This window comes from Nansenia antarctica, assembly GCF_963989245.1.
Source record: "Nansenia antarctica genome assembly, chromosome: 18".
Taxonomy (NCBI): Eukaryota; Metazoa; Chordata; class Actinopteri; order Argentiniformes; family Microstomatidae; genus Nansenia; species Nansenia antarctica.
This window is the reverse complement of record NC_137691.1, coordinates 18430802-18448611: the sequence shown is the minus strand read 5'-3', so window position 1 is coordinate 18448611 and position 17810 is coordinate 18430802. Positions and strand designations below refer to the sequence as shown.

The 17810-nt window shown below is 45.3% G+C and overlaps 1 protein-coding gene across 1 annotated transcript; it reads left to right on the top strand.

Annotated features, from left to right (window-relative positions):
• inka2 (inka box actin regulator 2) lies at positions 1 to 10361 on the top strand (the record flags this gene model as incomplete). Its single annotated transcript, XM_080548612.1, has 2 exons — positions 1 to 75; positions 9144 to 10361. 2 exons carry the CDS (start codon positions 1 to 3, stop codon positions 10359 to 10361), a joined length of 1293 nt encoding a protein of 430 aa, XP_080404738.1.
• Between the last annotated feature and the right edge of the window lie 7449 nt (positions 10362 to 17810).

Below are 17810 nucleotides of genomic sequence, written 5' to 3'. Positions count from 1 at the left end.
ATGGAACGACCGCAACTCTCCAAATCAGAGCGCAAAAATATGGATACCTGCTTGAGACGTCTGAAGCAAGAACTGGTATGCTTATTTAAAATGTTTCGATTTAGATTACAATGTAATAAGAATACTGTAACTATTGTAGCTACCAGGCATAGCCGACAGTTTAAGCGTGCAGTGCAGTCCACGTTTGAAACTTGAGATGGATCTGGGTCAGACAAAGAAGTCAACAGATTCTCAAATATATTGTATTAATATGTGTTTATTCAGACAACTAAGACAATGCAAATTGATTTACCCATGACAACATCATTGTTCTTAGTGTGAACATTTAATGATTATTCCAGATGATTGTGCATGGAGAGAAATAGCCAATCATAATTTGATAATTTGATTTTTCTATCAGTAAATGTGTTTTTCAGTCCTCACCTTTAATGCATAAAGACATGTGTGTTCCACCCGCACCCACATCTGGGACAGATGTTCATTTAAGCCTAATGACGCAAATCCTATGCGACTGCCTTTTGCAATGTGTTCTTAATTATCTTAATTGAACAAGAGTCAAACGTGATCATGCCCGTGAATTAGATCCAAAAGTGATTACTTTATTTATATTGTGCTGTCAGTTTGGTCTCTTCGGACCAATAATGTTGGAAAATATTATTTTCTAATGCTAAATGTGAATCATTTGGCATGCTTTTATGAGCTATCAGTTTCTCCCTTGTCTGCCCTACTGAATGACAGTTTCCCTTATTGCTGAATTATATCCCTGTTGCCCCCCCTGCCCTTAAAACAATACCAACATGTGATACTGTAGCAGGACTTTGGCTGAACCAGTGCTGGTCTTTTTTGTTTGAAATGTTAGAACAGAGTTCTGGGGAGTACACCACACATCCAAATCTTTTGGCAGCTGCATACATACAGCATTTTTCAAAGGAGCCTTAACTGGCACTGCCTCCTTTTGGAACGCTCTTCAAAGGGGACACTTTTACCCCTAAAGTCCCAGAGAGCCCACAGCAAGGCAGAGCCTGCATGGTTTGGTTTGCAACATGACGCTCCTGTGGCTTCTGGTTTGTCTGCACCAAATTAGCTTCACGTCTGTCAACTGGCACCCTGACACTGTGGAGCCCTAGGGCACCATGTTGTGTTATGGTTGGCATATCACAGTGTGACAACACACTAAAGCAGAGTTTGTCTGTGTGTGTGTGTGTGTGTGTGTGTGTGTGTGTGTGTGTGTATGCGTGTGTGTGTGTGTGTGTGTGTGTGTGTGTGTGTGCCAGTCATCCCTGTGATGAAACAGAGGGAAACAGATAGCAGATGCGAGTGAGAAGGCACTTTTCCCTGTCCTCCTGTACCATGCGGTGCACCAATCTGTTGCAGTGTCTTGATGATGATGCTCATGCCAGAGTGGCCACATGTCTGGTCTGTCTGTCTGTGTGTCTGCCTGTGCCTGTCTGTCTGCCTGTCTGTCTGTCTGTCTGTCTGCCTGTGCCTGTCTGTCTGTCTGCCTGTGCCTGTCTGCCTGTCTGTCTGTCTGTCTGTGTGTGTCTCTGTCTGTCTGCCTGTGCCTGTCTGTCTGTCTGCCTGTGCCTGTCTGCCTGTCTGTCTGACTGTCTGTCTGTCTGTGTGTGTCTCTGTCTGTCTGTCTGACTGTCTGCCTGTCTGCCTGTCTGTCTGTCTGTCTGACTGTCTGTCTGTCTGTGTGTGTCTCTGTCTGTCTGTCTGCCTGTCTGCCTGTCTGTCTGTCTGTCTGACTGTCTGTCTGTGTGTGTCTCTGTCTGTCTGTCTGTCTGTCTGCCTGTGCCTGTCTGCCTGTCTGTCTGTCTGACTGTCTGTCTGTCTGTGTGTGTCTCTGTCTGTCTGTCTGACTGTCTGCCTGTCTGCCTGTCTGTCTGTCTGTCTGTCTGACTGTCTGTCTGTGTGTGTCTCTGTCTGTCTGTCTGCATGTCTGCCTGTCTGTCTGTCTGTCTGTCTGTCTGTCTGTCTGACTGTCTGTCTGTCTGTGTGTGTTTCTGTCTGCCTGTCTGCCTGTCTGCCTGTCTGTCTGCCTGTCTGCCTGTCTGCACTAGTACACCCATGTTACTGGGTTTGCGAGGAACCAGCAAGGGTAATAACTGGAAATAAGACTAATTTGGAAATAAACTATAGTGTTTGGCAGTCATATCTCCAGTGTTTGAATTATATCCTTAATAGTTTTTTTTATCTGTAATAATCCACTGAGGGTGGAATCCAAATTCAACATTTGAGTAAATCTTGTATTGATGTCAATGGGAAATGCGAGTGATGATTTGAACCCACCAAAGAGAACCCCCCCCCCACCTGCAGAAGAACCTTAGGTGATCCGATATAGAACTCTCATATAGAACCATGTCACTCATTCACCCATTCACTCTCAATAGCTTCTAAATAAGGAAGGGTGTCATATGCAAGTGTGAACAGCGTACAGGGACAACTTGGGGGATCAGACTGTGTGGGGTAGGAGTCGGGTCAAGCTGAGAGGTGAACTCTGACCTCACTGGGCTCTGAACTATTTACATCACTGCTGACGACTGTGCTGTTGAAAACAAGACGAGACTGATAGATTTCAATACCGTAAATCTATGTTTGTTAAGATGTTACTTGTGTATATTTTGAATTTACTCTCATACTGGCACACACTTGTATTACAATATTAGACTACGGGGCAAAATACTCCCTTGAGAGAATATACTGTAACAATGCAAAGTTCCCAAGCCCAGCTTATGAGTCAACGCTCACACAATAGTCACAGAGTAATGGAAAGGTTCAGGCCCTCCCCCCTTTTGCAGGAGTCGAAGAAACCACTAATATACCCCCTGAAACCATCCTAAATGCTAGGTGAACACCTGCACGAGGGTGGGATCGAGGAGAACGTGAAGGATTATCAAACCTTTTGATATAGATACTGAGATTAATTTGGTTTTTATGTCCTTTAATCTCTCCTGAAGCCCTTAGGCCATATCCGACATTAAACTGTCAGTTTGGAATTCTACATACAAAAGAGAGTGTGAGCATGATGTCATGGAACTTGAGAGAAAACATTCTTCTAACGGTATGAGGTATTCAGAGGAGGTGGTGGTGGTGTGGGCACAGGTTATTTAGCTCTTTGTTACCCCCCCCCCCCGGGGAGTTAGAAAGGGAATGGTACACTCCAGCTCTACACGGTGGCCACCCTCCCTCCCTCATATACCTCAGTACCTTTCGCTCCAGTAGTTCCTGGTCCAGAAGGGTAGCTAAAACAGCCCGGCTCGGCTCGTTTAGCACCGGCTCGGTTGGCAGTGGAGAAAGGCAAAAGAACAGGGCCAGCCCGGGTCAGCCCTGTAGTGGAAAAGCGCCAATAGTGAGTTAGTGTACAGTGCCTCTCCTCTGGTTCTATTCTCCATGCTGCCGGCCCTTCCTTCCCGTCTGCTAAAATAAGCCTGGATCGGGGTGGCAGCTGCGGGGCTTGAATATGTGATCATTGTGTTGGGAGATGGAACTGATAACCTCATAACACAAAGTCTGTTTATGCCTCTCTAACCTGCACACACACTTACTTGATGGGAAAATGATTGCAATTATTCTTTCAACTGCAAATACCAGTACTGAATAACTAATTCATGTTGTTTTTCTTTTGTGATAGATAATAGAATGTGAATAACTTGCAGTAAGTAGTAACCATGGTAATGCTGAAGTTAGTTTTTCTGGCAAAAAAGTTATTGTTTGTTGGAGGATTAGCTGCTAATATGCACTTGTCTTGTACAACAGTGCTTACAGTCCTTCGTGTGCTTTGCCATGAAGCGTCTAATGGCTTCAGCGTCAAATCTACATCAGGCCACGAGCCATGGCTCCTGATTGTAATCACTTGATTGTCTCCAAAACATTATCTCCCAAAGACGTCACTTTCTCTCATGTTCTCTCAGGCCCTCATTCCTCCTTCCAGCGTCACTAGAAGGTCAATTAAGGAAGATTGAGGTCAGGCCAGGAAACTGCCCATTACCTCCCAGGGTGGAGGGACCCAGGAGGAGGAGAGGTCTGGCATAGGGTCACCCCTCAGGTCCCAGGGTGGAGCAGACGAGGGCTGCAGCCTCCATAGGTCCTAGGTCGGAGGTCCTAGGCCCATTAGTGTGCCTCCCAGGGGGGGGGGGGGGGGGGGGGGGAAGACCAGGAGGAGAGGTCTGGAGAGGTCTAGCGGTCATGGGGCTCAACCCACAGGTCCCAGGACAGGAAATGCTAATGATGCTAACTCTCACAGGTCCTTAGGTCCTCCCAGGGTGGAAGGTATGGCTCTGTCTCAGTCCCAGTGCAGCACAGGAGAGATCTGGCTCACCCTACAGACCTAGCTCACCCTAGCTCACCCTGGCTCACCCTACAGACCTAGCTCACCCTGGCTCACCCTACAGACCTAGCTCACCCTGGCTCACCCTACAGACCTAGCTCACCCTGGCTCACCCTACAGACCTAGCTCACCCTGGCTCACCCTACAGACCTAGCTCACCCTGGCTCACCCTACAGACCTAGCTCACCCTGGCTCACCCTACAGACCTAGCTCACCCTGGCTCACCCTACAGACCTAGCTCACCCTGGCTCACCCTACAGGGCTGCACCTAGAGCAACGCAGGAACATGGCCTGAAGGCCTCAGGATAATGACTCCATTCCTCCCCCTGGCCTTGACTAACCCTAACACAACCCAGCATTCATATGATTCATATGAATATGAATCAGGTGATATAACCCCCCCCCCCCCCCCCCTTCCTAAGAGCACATTTGATAACCTTAGCCTCTCTGTCTCCTCTCCCTTTGGCAAACAACCGTGAATGGCTCCATTTACACCCATAGCATGAAGTCAAGGTTTTTGGTTTATGTTACACACACCACCCCGTTTAATGGCTTGACTGCCATCTTAAAGGGAGGTGTTTGTGTGCTTATTTTGACTATTAATCCTATGGGATGAAAAGAAGCATCCGGAAGGAGGTCTATGAAGGACCGAAAGCTTGCGAAATAAAATTTAAAAAAATCCCCCCAGTTTTGAATGTGCAGATGCTTCTTTTCATCCCATTCGATACTCTTCAGCTCCAGAAAAATCTGATTTACGGATGACTATTTTGACTATTAATCCTATAAAAGCGTGTCAACAACAGTCTTGCAGAGAGACAGACTCAGCCATGCCTACAGTGCAGTACGTGTATCATGCTCGCATGCCTTTCATTTGATTTTCCTCCTTAACTGAACGAGGTCAGGTCATGTCAGAGCAGAGGTTGAATCTTAACTGACTGCAAAAAAATATAGTCTTCATGCTGGGAGGGATTTCATTCAGATTCATACATATTCGATGGCTTGCGTAAGCGTTTTGTATAATACATGTTGAATGCCTGTGAAAAGAGTCTCTGCTTCGATACGACCTTCTGAAACAAGGGGGACCCTTCAATGTCTTTTTTAAGAGTCAGAACATTTAATGAGTTTTAATTCACCATTCATTCAGGAATGCCAGCTATTACTCTCCAACGTCGAAGCGTTATTCATTGCCATATTATATAGCTTCGGTTCAGATCACCGTTGCAGTTGTTTGAGCCAGGACAGCTGGATTGTCTTCGTTAGGTGGGTTCATCAGACCTCCACTGTACATCGATACATGAATACCTTCCATTACTCCCCCCAAAATATCTTTATCGTAAAGTAGACAGCTCAAACTGCTGAAATGATGACAATTTGGTTGATAAGCCACCAGCTTATCCAGCAGCTAAAGTAGGCCCACAGTATGTGAGACCCAATGCCCTGTAGCTCTTCCAACAGATGATGTTTTTCTCCCAAATTATTATTATTATTTTATTATTTTAATTCGTTTTGACATTTTGCTCCCGATTTGCTCTAAGTTCGACCTGACCTGTCTGTTACAGGGGATGGGTGTGATAAACACATCTTGAGAGTGTGGACACACAGCCATCAGTATCTAGGCAACACGTTTACTGTAAACATCTGGGACTGAACATGAAATTGGGATCATGAGACACTGCTGTCACTTCCAGCAGCAGGCAGATGCCAGCCTATAATCTGAAAGGGTTGACATAATTGGGCCACAAACTTGGGGGCCTTGCGAAGTGGAATGCCATAGTTGGCACAGCGAGGTTGACTATAGTGGTTGGCTGACTATGTTTCCGCAGGGCACTTATGAATTATTAATAGAGGCAGAAAATGAAAAAATGCGGTAAACAAATTGTGCCTTTTTCAGATTTTAGTAGAGTGGTGCATGTGAGGTTTTGAAATGAGAGATGGGTTGCATGTGAGATTCTCTGTGTTGACAGTGTGTTGAAATAGCATATTTGAACAAGTAAGGCGGTATTGTTGGTATGTAAAATAGGAGGAATTATCTTGTTTTTAAAATAGAAGTAACAGCTTAGTAGGCCAACATTTTTCTAGCGCCCAAATAATAATTCCCGTGTAATCTTATTGGAATCCGCACGTTGCCTCATATGTAGATGCGTGTAATGACCAAACACAACTGTGCGTGTGATATAATGCCTGTTGAGCTTTGATGTGGGTGAAAGTAAACAGTAATTATATAGAGTTAGCCTAGCCTCGAAAGTCAGCTAATTATAGCTAATTAAGTCAGCCATACGTGTGATGCACGAAGGCAGAGACAACCTGATGGTTGGAATTACCTTTGCTCTAATGGCTGCCCACAGACAAAGAGCTTTTGTCCCCAGCATGTGCAGAGATGAGGCTTATTATATGATGTGAGAAGGTGACATTCTGAGCCTCTTCTCTGTATCTTCCCATATGTTCCTAAACGAGCATACAGAAGGTAACCTTTAGGTACTAGAATGTCAACAGAAGTGTACGTACGGATAATGAGGTCTGTTCATGCACCGTGGTCTTTGCTCGAATATTCTGTGATAAAAGACTTGACATTTTCAAGGATCACTGCAAAGTTTGAAAGCAACCAGATGAACAAGATGTCTATAATATTGGTTATATTTGCCAGCTGTAGACAAAGATATGGATATGGATTTGTAGATTTGCAAAATAGTATTTTCTTATGGATGAATTATCTATTGATTTGTAAATTATTAAGAAACGATGTCGTAACATTGTTATTACCCTATAATTACTTATCTGTAGCTGTAGGATTCACTATGAATTGTATATATTATTTTCCTATCCAAGAACATCTTGGAAGAGATTTTCCCACAGCTCAATCACTGCTGATGATGCTTCACTGTCAAGCACAGTTGTACGTTTCCCACTGTAGGTCAGCAGACCCCCCCCACCCCACCCCCAGTATCACTGTCCTTAATACACACATACCCCCCCCCCCCCCCGTCTCTCCCCCCTCCCCCTTGTTCTTATGGCAGACTCATAATTGAATCCATCAATAGTGTATCTCCGCCATCTCAACATATGGCCACCTCCCCTGCCCCCCCCCCCCCCCCCCCCCCCCCCCCCCCAACACCCCGCCTCGACTCACCCTGCTGCTACCCTGCTACCACTGCTGCGCCTCTCTCACCCGTTCTTTGTCAGTCAGTGTCCGCTTGGATGACCCCACCCCCACCGTTAGGGATTATTGTCTAGACAGCGCTGATTGGCTGCCAGGTCTGACAGCGTGCCCCCATTGGAGGGGGCTACATAATAGGGTCGGCAGAGGGATGGTTTGGAAAGGTGAGAGGACTAGTGAAGGACAGGGCAGCCAAGAGAAAGGAAAACACGACTTTGAAAGTTGACACAAGGTAAGCTGATCCATCATGCTAGGCTCTGAGTCGTCATCTTGAACTTGTGGAGTGATCTATGGACATACTACTGTGTCTTTAGGACTTTCAGTTCATAGAGTTTTAGTTCTTTTAAAATATGTTTCATTTAATTTGACAACACTGACTCGAAATTGTTAAGATATTAGCATTATTATATTATATTATTGTGTTGAGTTGGCGTAATATTGGAGCTCACAAAAAGGGTTACATTGTTCTTAATGAAATTGAAGCATTTAATGGATTGGTCTTCAGTGACAGCTTACCATCTCTATTTGGGGAAGCATGTTTGCTGTCAAAGCAATGTTAAAACAGTTGCTAAAACAGTTGATCAGACTTGACTTGAACTTGCTCCTCCAATGTGTTAGTTTTGGTGCAAAAGAATACTCACATTGACTCAAGTGCCTTTTTTGCTTTCTGTGTCTGTATGGCTCTTTCTATATTCTCTCACGGTTGTTTTGAAAGGGAAGATTCTGGCAGCTTTTGCTCTTCTTTTCTCTGTGTGTTTTCTTTAAACATAACTGTCATACATAGTCTTTAAACATAACTGTCATACATAGTTGTCATATCAGCAGCCGGGTTCAAAGTGAGCGACCGCTTCGCTCTAACAAGCAGAGACATGAAATCTCACTGTCGCCTGCCTCTGCAGATGGGAAACAGTTACTGTTAGGTCACATGACCTGAGACTCATCACAGAAGGATGAGAGAGAGAGAGTGTTGTAGAGAAAGAGAGAGAGAGAGAGAGAGAGAGAGAGAGAGAGAGAGAGAGAGATGGAGAGGGAGAGAATGGTAGAGAGAGAGAGAGAGAGAGAGAGAGAGATAGACAGAGAGAGAGAGAGAGAGAGAGAGAGAGAGATGGAGAGGGAGAGAATGGTAGAGAGAGAATGGTAGAGAGAGAGAGAGAGAGAGACAGACAGAGAGAGATAGCGTAGAACCACTGCTACTCCACCCTGCTACCCTGCAGCTGTCATGGGGCAGGACCCTCTCACATGCTGTACACAGGCCATATGGGGCTCCTGTCATTCAAAACAGCCCTGGGTCACAAACAAGCGTGTGGCCTCAAAACACAAAGGGTAACAATGTGAAAAACAAAGACAACATCTCGCAACAATCAAGGGAGATACTCTACTGTATGGAGCACAATTAGGAGTTAGAGCATACAGTAGTTAAGAAACAGTGTCTCTAATGCAGTCCATTTTGCTTTGTCTATCATTGCATTGATTTGTTTTAAGAGGTGCTGTTGCAAGACAATGAAGGATGGATGACAGAGGCTTAACAGTACGGTGAAAGGTCAAGTGCTTGAATTAATGAGTTTTACAAGGCCCTTTTGTTAAGATAACTGTTTCTCTCTCTCTCTCTCACCCTCTCCCCTCCCTCTCTTCCTCCCTCTCTCCCTCTCCCCCTCACAGCTGTCGATGAAAGAGGCCGGAGATGGCCTTCACGCGCAGATGAACTCCATGATGGGAGCTCTTCAGGAACTGAAGCTTCTACAGGTCCAGACCGCGCTAGAGCAGCTCGACATCTCTGGGATGCCAGTCCACGGGGCCCCCCCAACACCACAAGCAGCAGCAGTAGCACAGAAGTGTGGCCCCTGCTCCAGCCAGCACCACCAACACGAGGCCCCTAGACCCCCCCTGGTCAGGACAACAAGCCGGGACCAGGAGCAGCCCAGCCGGGTACATCAGAGAAACAGCCTGGTGACCTCCCCCTCCTCCTCCAGCCTGGAGAGTGAGAGCCTCCTCCTCCCCATCACTCTCCAGTCTCAACCCAGCCCCCTCCCCCTCCCTCGCAGGGTGTCAGGGTACACCGCCCCCCAGGTGGACTACTGCGGCCCTCGCTTGAGCAACCCGCCTCCGGACCATCACCCGGGGGGGCCGTCGCTGCCTGCCGCCCACCCCACAGCCCAGGTGGTGGATCTCCCAGGTATCCTCCACAGCCTCTCCAGAGAGGGTCCGTCGCTGGACGGCGACTACTCCCAGGACAGCGTGGACGACTCCAGCGACTGGACCTCCTCTCTGATGAGCAGCAGCCGCAACCGCCAACCCCTGGTGCTGGGGGACAACGTCTTCGCCGACCTGGTGGGCAACTGGCTGGACCTGCCCGAGCTGGAGAGGGAGGACGTGGAGGGGGGCGACGGCGGTCGAGGAGGGGGGGCGGGCCCGGACTGGGCAGACAGACCGGACTCCCCCGCGCACCCGCTCCGCCTCAGCCGTTCCCAGGAGATCTGCCGGAAGTTCTCCCTCACCACCAACATCTTCAAGAAGTTCCTGCGTACCGTCCGTCCGGACAGGGACAAGCTCCTCAAGGAGAGGCCGGGCTGGATGGCGCCCGAGCACCTGCCCGACGGAGACCTCTTCAAGAGGCCCAAGAAAGTGGCCAACAAGTCGTCCAAGGGCAGCTTTTACCTGCCGTTCTGGGCGGGCGGACAGCAACAGGGCAAAGGGCGGCTGTGCCCGCAGCTATGCCCGCAGCTATGCCCGCCGCTGGCAGAGGAGAGGAGCCAGCCTCAGTTCTCAGGGTTTTACATAGACAGGAGACAATCAGACGCAGACAGGAGACAGGCCGAGGCCAAAGTGAACGAGAGAATGCAGCCCTTGTTTGACTATAATACAGCTGTGTGGGTCTGATGGCGGACGGGCCCAGGACCAGCGCACGGCTGCCCTACAGTAGTGGTGGCAGGTGTCGGGGATTTGGCTGCAGGGAAGGAGAGGTTGGCACGTCTCCTAGTAGGGGACTGTGAGACGGCCATCGGACACCCAGAGTTTTCCCAAACGAGAGATTATCAGGGCAACTGCTCGTCTGACAATATTTAGGACCTCCTCCTTCACTGTGAGATAAAGTGGGACTCCCTCTTCTAGATGGTTTCATCGAATTCTGAATTCTGATTTTGAGGAGTGTGAGTGACTGTACTGGACTCTACAATAGATGGTACTTTAACATGGATATCTTACTCAAGAATGTCTCTTGAGTTACAAAAAACATGATTTCACTTATTTTGAGAATATCTGCCCCTGTTTCATACAATTGATGTATTTCCTCCACCCTCACATTGTGTACCTCATGTAGTACTTTGAACGGTTATTATTGGTTATCAATAGATCACAAATCCTGAACTTGCATGGGCACTCAATGTTTTATCTCTGACATTACAAACAGTGGTTACTGAACTAAACTGCCACTAAACACATCCACAGAGCATCCACGCCCAGTGTCTGACGACTGGCTAACAAACACACACAAGGTGTTTCACCATCATTACATCAGCCTCACTCAGGGAATGGGACAAACAGGAACAGAGACATAGGAAAAGAGTATCAGTTGATATTGATGATATTGAAGGTATATTGTTGCCTATGGGACATACAGTACAGTATTCACAGTATTCACATACAGTACATCTTCACGACCATCAGTCGGACACAGACACTCAAAACTGCCAGGAAAGGGGTTGTGGGTTGTTAGGTGTTTGTAAAGTGAAAAAAATAAATCAAATAAAAATAAAATCATAGATCAAAAAAGAACCTTCAGGAAAGGGTTAACTGGGCCATGTAGACATGGCACATCTTGACTCTACAGTACGACCGATTCTCCTGGGTTGTGTGTTACGCCTGGCACAGAGACAGACGAGCCACCTGCGTGCCCATCTGGTACCCCACAGCTAAGGGGAGGCTGGCGGAGGCAGGAATCAGAGGACGGGGCTCATTGTAACGCATGGGATGGGATGAGGAAATGGTATCAAACACACACCCCATAGAAGAGATGCAGTGAGGGCTGTCACCTTTCACCAAGGCTTTTTACATCAACCCTGAGCTGGGATCCAGATGTTGCGTATACCAATGTACATGTACATGATTCACAACAGGGCCTGGAGATCATGTCAAAAGGGAGGACTGGATGGGAATCTGTTTTTAGTTGTTATGCTGTATATATACTGTACATGTATGTATGTACATATAACATATTCCTTGTCGTGTTGTCAACAGTCAAATGGCAATAATCAGGATTTGATATCCAGTTATAGCATGGCGTTGTTCACCTGGCAGTTGACATTGGGCTGGATCAATCATTTGATTTACCTGATCTGATAATGACGATCATAATAATCGTCAACACTTGTAAGCCATAAGTAATGGCAGATATGGTATCTGTTCTGTTGCTGTATCACATTGACAGGCAGGTCAGATGACGTCAGGCAATCCAAGAGTCGTTTGCTAGATGATCCTCATGGTGCCTGAGCTGAATACAGGAGCCATATTGTGTTGGAGAGACAAAAAGAGACTGAATAAGTTCAAAGTTCAACCCCAGTAGATCTGAGGTTTGCTCTTTGGTATGTTCACTAGTGGCTAGTGACTTGTGTGGCTCGTGCAGATGTTGCAGAATGAGACTGTGTGTGTGGACTGTGGAGATTTCTTTTAAGAGGTTTGTACTCTTAAACTACCCATTATTTCCTCAGGGAAAATGAGTGAAAAAAAATGACCTGTTCAGACTAAGGCTGTAACTATTTACATTTTTACTAGAACATGTATAATACATTTATGCAATGACAATCCTCTACTCTTGGTTAAACAGTACATTAATTATGTAAGTATGTTAACTAAGAAGTAGACGCATTAAACAAGAGGAGTGTGACCCATGAATTGGATTTGGTCAGCCTCTCTGCATAGAAACACATGTCGTGACGTTAGAATTATAAGGTTCTATCTCCATTTTTGTCAAAAGTGAGTTTTTTACATAATATAATGCATTAGGTGTTTATTAATGCCTCTGTGGTGTTATTTTTAAAATGTTGACATTTTTGAGTTAGTAATTAATAAAATACAAAGGTTCCATCTCACAAAACATAATGGAATGTAAAAAGTGTGACGCTCAATATCTCTGAACTGCCCTAAACGGAGATAGAACCTTATCATTCTAAACGGAGATAGAACCTTATCATTCTAAACGGAGATAGAACCTTATCATTCTAAACGGAGATAGAACCTTATCATTCTAAACGGAGATAGAACCTTATCATTCTAAACGGAGATAGAACCTTATCATTCTAAACGGAGATAGAACCTTATCATTCTAAACTCACGAGATTCTGTTGTTTTCTCCAGATTCGGGTCAGATCGTATTCAAAGGGTTAGTCATGGACATGTCTGTTGCGCCTCTCTGAGATGCTTACATCTACAGTTGAGATACTTGTGTGTATATTTAGGGGAAATGTATGAGTCATCTGCGTCTTTTACAGCTATAATTGTAATTCTAGCACTGTCGTTGAAATTGCGGTTCTGCGAACCTCAAAGTTATTATGAGTGTGTCGACGTGTGCACTGTTAAACTGTCACAAGCTCTTTGTAAATTAAACCGTTTTTCTGAAAGTAATGCTGCCTTGTTTCTTCATGGACTGATATTTGTGGAGAATCAGAACATCAACTTGTTATGTATTGGGGACCCCAAACAACTACAAATACACAGAAACTCTTGCTAATTTGACTGATTGATTATTTGACTTTATTTGGGATAAAATTAAATAATAATAAAAAACATACAGCAAAGATGTATCTAATCTGGTCCTATGTTTTGGATTTCAAAAGGTTAGTGGGTTTCTTGGTTTTTAAGCAAATGGAAATCGACTATACAGACTTGCTGTGGAGAGCATACTGTACTGTACCCTGGGTCTAGGATCAAGCTTTCACTTCACTTGGAATAGCTCTTAGTGTGATTCGCCTCTGCCCTACTCTCTGCTCCCTGCGTTCTCAATAAGTGCTGCAGCACGGCTGACAGCTATTGTAGTGTGAAGCACGTCAGCGCCCGACTGCACCGACCGAAGCAAAAGTGACTCTTAAATCTGTTTCGCAACTCCATCAGTGTCTTAAATAAATAAACATCCAGGCCCATGCTGATACCTCAGTCTCTCACCAGAGCCACTTTATGAAGCTCAAAGCCCAGACAGGGCTAAATAAAGCTACCACTAACTTATCCATAGGACCCACTACCTTACTTTCTGTGATGGTGACCATTAGTCTAACAGGAAAGGAACCCTTCCCCTTACCTCGCTCTCCAACAAAAAAGACATCATTAAATAGCACACTGAAGTGTAGGACACATTCAGCAACTCTTGGAGGACAATGGAACTTGATAAAAAATATATATGTTACGGTACATGTGTGAATACGGTACATGTGGGAAAACTAGGGTTAGGGTTAGGTGCTAGGGTGCTACGGTTAGGGTTAGGGTTAGGATTAGAGGTAGGCAGTGGCGTAGCGCAAAATCCCGGGGCCCCCCCGCAAGGTGGCGGCGGGGGCCCCTTCGCAACGGAGTAAAAAAAAAAAAAAACGTGCGTTTTTTAGAGGCCGATGCGTTATTGACGTTGCGAAATTTCGCAATATGCACTCTACATTCTAAATGCTTGACTTAGCAAAAGGTACAAACAAGTGAGAGCAATAGCCTATAACTAAAACCAAATGGTAGACTACACTACATCAGTAGAATGTATTATAAGTAGAATAGTACAAGCTTTATTTCTTTTAACAAAGTGTGGTGTGCACAGCAGTGTGATATCTGTAAACATATCTGTAGACTCTCCGCTAAGGGTTGCCAGATGGGATTGAGAATTACCAACCTAACCAATCTAAAAACTTCTAAATCCACCAAAAACCAGCCCATCTGGCAACCCTGTCTCCGCTGCATCAGAGTCTACTTGTTGCGTAAAATTGGCCAGGGTTAGTCAAATCCTTTGTTGGACATCTCGTATATTGGTATATTGTGGCATTTCTTTACTGTTTGCCATCTGGTCTAGGAATACCCAGGGAGACGCAGACAGCAGAAGTAGATTAGAATAGTAGAATAGAAAAAAGAAACAGCTATATATAGCCTAACCATGCTGAATTACAGTATGTACCTGTATGATGCACTGACAGCCTGTGACTGTGAACCTGGCCGGACCCTGCCCTTCTGCCTGAGTTTGAGTATGATGCTGCCCAAATAAATGTTATTGTTTAGTGCTGTACGCTTTCGTGGTATTATATTGTGTGAATTATCATCTGTATGTTGTTTTTCTTTCACTCGACTAACCGCCGAGATAATACTTGAGACATGTACTTCTGTAAACATACATTTTTTATTTGATTTTTTTACAATATCGGACCGACAGTCCCACATATAGCGGCTATAATGTCCGAATAGAGAATCTACCACCACCTAAAGAATGCTTATTGTACTTTGTATTGTATTTTCGCTTGCTCATTTTCCTTGTGTCTCGCTGCCTACGTGTGACGTCAAAGTCATGTTGCTATTGGATACGGCTAACTATGTATATATTTTTAAATAGGCCTATATATTAAAATTAAGGTTGACACAATGAAGGGCCACTTATTTTCTTTATTTTATATTTTTTTAAATTATAAAAAAAAAAGAAAAAAAAGTTTGGATCCAATGTTAGGGGGCCCCCTAGTGGCTGGGGCCCCCCCGCGGTGCGTCGCTTGCGGGCCCGTCCGCTACGCCACTGGAGGTAGGGTTAGGGTTAGGGTTAGGGTTAGACATGCCAGCATGTACCAAGTCACCCTAGCACCTAACCCTAACCCTAGTTTTCCCACATGTACCGTATATAACATATATATTTTGTTAAAACCAATACACTTCGGCCTGTAGCCTTCATCTGGGTTTTCGATTGGTCGGGGACCATTAGTCGACAGCACAAACCTCTCTCAGTGCATCTTGCAGATGTCAGGGGTTAAATAATTGCATTGGCTGCATAGACATTGATTTATAGATCTACAGTTACTGCTTACGTAAAAACTTCTAATGCTTTTAAGCTTGTGACTATAGTGATAGAACCGTTCTATAGCAATAGTTGGGACAAACTTGTGTCATGTTTGTTCCTACAGCAACTGTACAACAACAGTACGTCAGGTACAAAACCTGTTTCGACACACACACACACACACACACACACACACACACACACAATTGAATAACTGAACAGGAACATGTTGCAACATTACGCAATGTTCTTAAAAACAGGTCAGTGAGCATTGTAGATTAAAAAGACACTGTACATTTGGAGATGCAGTGAAATATAATCTGTGCATGGAAACGGGGGAGGGGATTATAGTGAGTTCATACGGTGCAATCCCAGGTGCAGAGTTGGATGGGAATAACGAGGCTCTTCCCATGCGTGTGTGAGGAGGACAGCTGCAACTGTAGTCCCTTTCTCCTGGCTCAGCTTCCCCAGGGAGTGAGCAGCAATGGACGCTGGCTGACCATCCCTCCCCTTCCCCCACCCCACCTCCCCTCCATCCTCCGTCCCTAGCTAGGCAGCTGTCGGTCTCTCACAGTCTGATTTGGGCTGATCCCAAATCAAGGGGCACAATACTTACGCCATGCCTTCTTATACAACTCCCCTGCAAGAGTTTGTACTTGTATATCAATGGGAGAATGTATTGGGGAGAATGTATAGCAATGGGAGTCAGTGGTTGAATTATAACTTTTTAATGTAATCACGGAAATTAAAAGATGATGCTATTAAAAGGATTACTTTGTGTGAAAGGGAGGATTATCAAGTGACGGGGGAGAGAGGGATAGGATGGAGGGGGCGGGGGGAGGGGGGGGGGAGGGGAGTAGCCATGCTGGTCTGGAATCCATCCTGGCTCAGATTCCCCTTTCACAACATTCATCTTTCAATAGCGCCTCAGCTGCTTAGCCCACAACTCTGTCTTGCCTCTCAGGAATGTGCTCACATTTCACTTTTTATATTAGTCAGCTCCGAGACGCTCTGAATTGTTGATCAGGGCTCCTTTTTTTGCATGAAAGTTCCAGCACGAAACCTGACACAGACACACACACACACACACACACACACACACACACACACACACACACACACACACACCCTAAGCACTTACTTGCAAACTATAGGTCATTTACCATAGCATGTAAACACCCAACACATTTGGAGATGAAAGATTGAGACTAACCAATACCACAAAGGCTTACTTGAGGGAATAAAACTGGGTTAAATCTGGGTCCATTTATTTGGGATTTAACATCTGGCTGCTTGCAGAGTTGTAAGAGTTCTTACAAGATCATTCTTTCACTTTTCTCTTGATCTACAGGAGCAATGCATGCAAAGTAGATCAGACATTTCCATCCTCCCAGACATAAACACCATTCGCTCCTGGCGAGTTCTCTATTGTGTTTGCATAGACTGCATGAACAGGTTCATGTTCATGTCGTTAAATTATTTCAGCATAAAGCTGTCATAGATATGAGTGAGAGCTTGACATAACACCCCAAAGGCAGTTTATGACAACTTGTGTTACATCAATGCCCTAAATGTATTATGAGTTATGACACTGAAAACTAACAAAGGCTTTTCCACTCCTTCCTTTTCAAGTCATGTTAAAGAAAAACTTTAGGAACTTTAGTACTTTAGGATTCCTAATGCCTAATGTCACCAAACTGCTAATGTGAAGCAAATGTAGCCTTGTGACTTCCGGTGATGGTGGCGGGCTGAGAAGACATGGTTTTCTCACCTCCACTAAATCTTCAACCGAATTCTGTTACAAACCTAGCTAAATTCAACGAAAATCAGCCATACCACTCGTAAAAGATGTCGTCTATACAAGGGAAACCGAGTAAAGTTCGAAAGAACTTCAGCTCCCCTAAAAACAAGGACGATGCTAACGCTAATGCGGGCAGCGCGGGGATCGCAGAAACTGCCGAGGAAGAAGAGGGGGAAATACGACAGGATTCTGGAAGCTATTAGAATTGAGGGCCGAGTCTACAAACGGACGTGAAGACATTTTGGTCGCAATTGATGGACTGAGGAAAGATATGGGAGAATGTACGGAGCGGATTACACATGCAGAGGTCCGTATTTCCAACACGGAGGATGAGGTGAATGTCCTCCAGGCTAAGGTCCACTCTCTGGAGGGAAAGAAACAAGAGCTGGAAGACAAGGTGACAGACCTAGAGTCAAGAGCCAGGCGTACAAATTGATGTATTTGTCATAATCAACACAGATGAGACTTCTGCAAGCACCAGATGGGAAGCTTTTAAAGATATAGATATAGATAGACTTTATTTGTCATT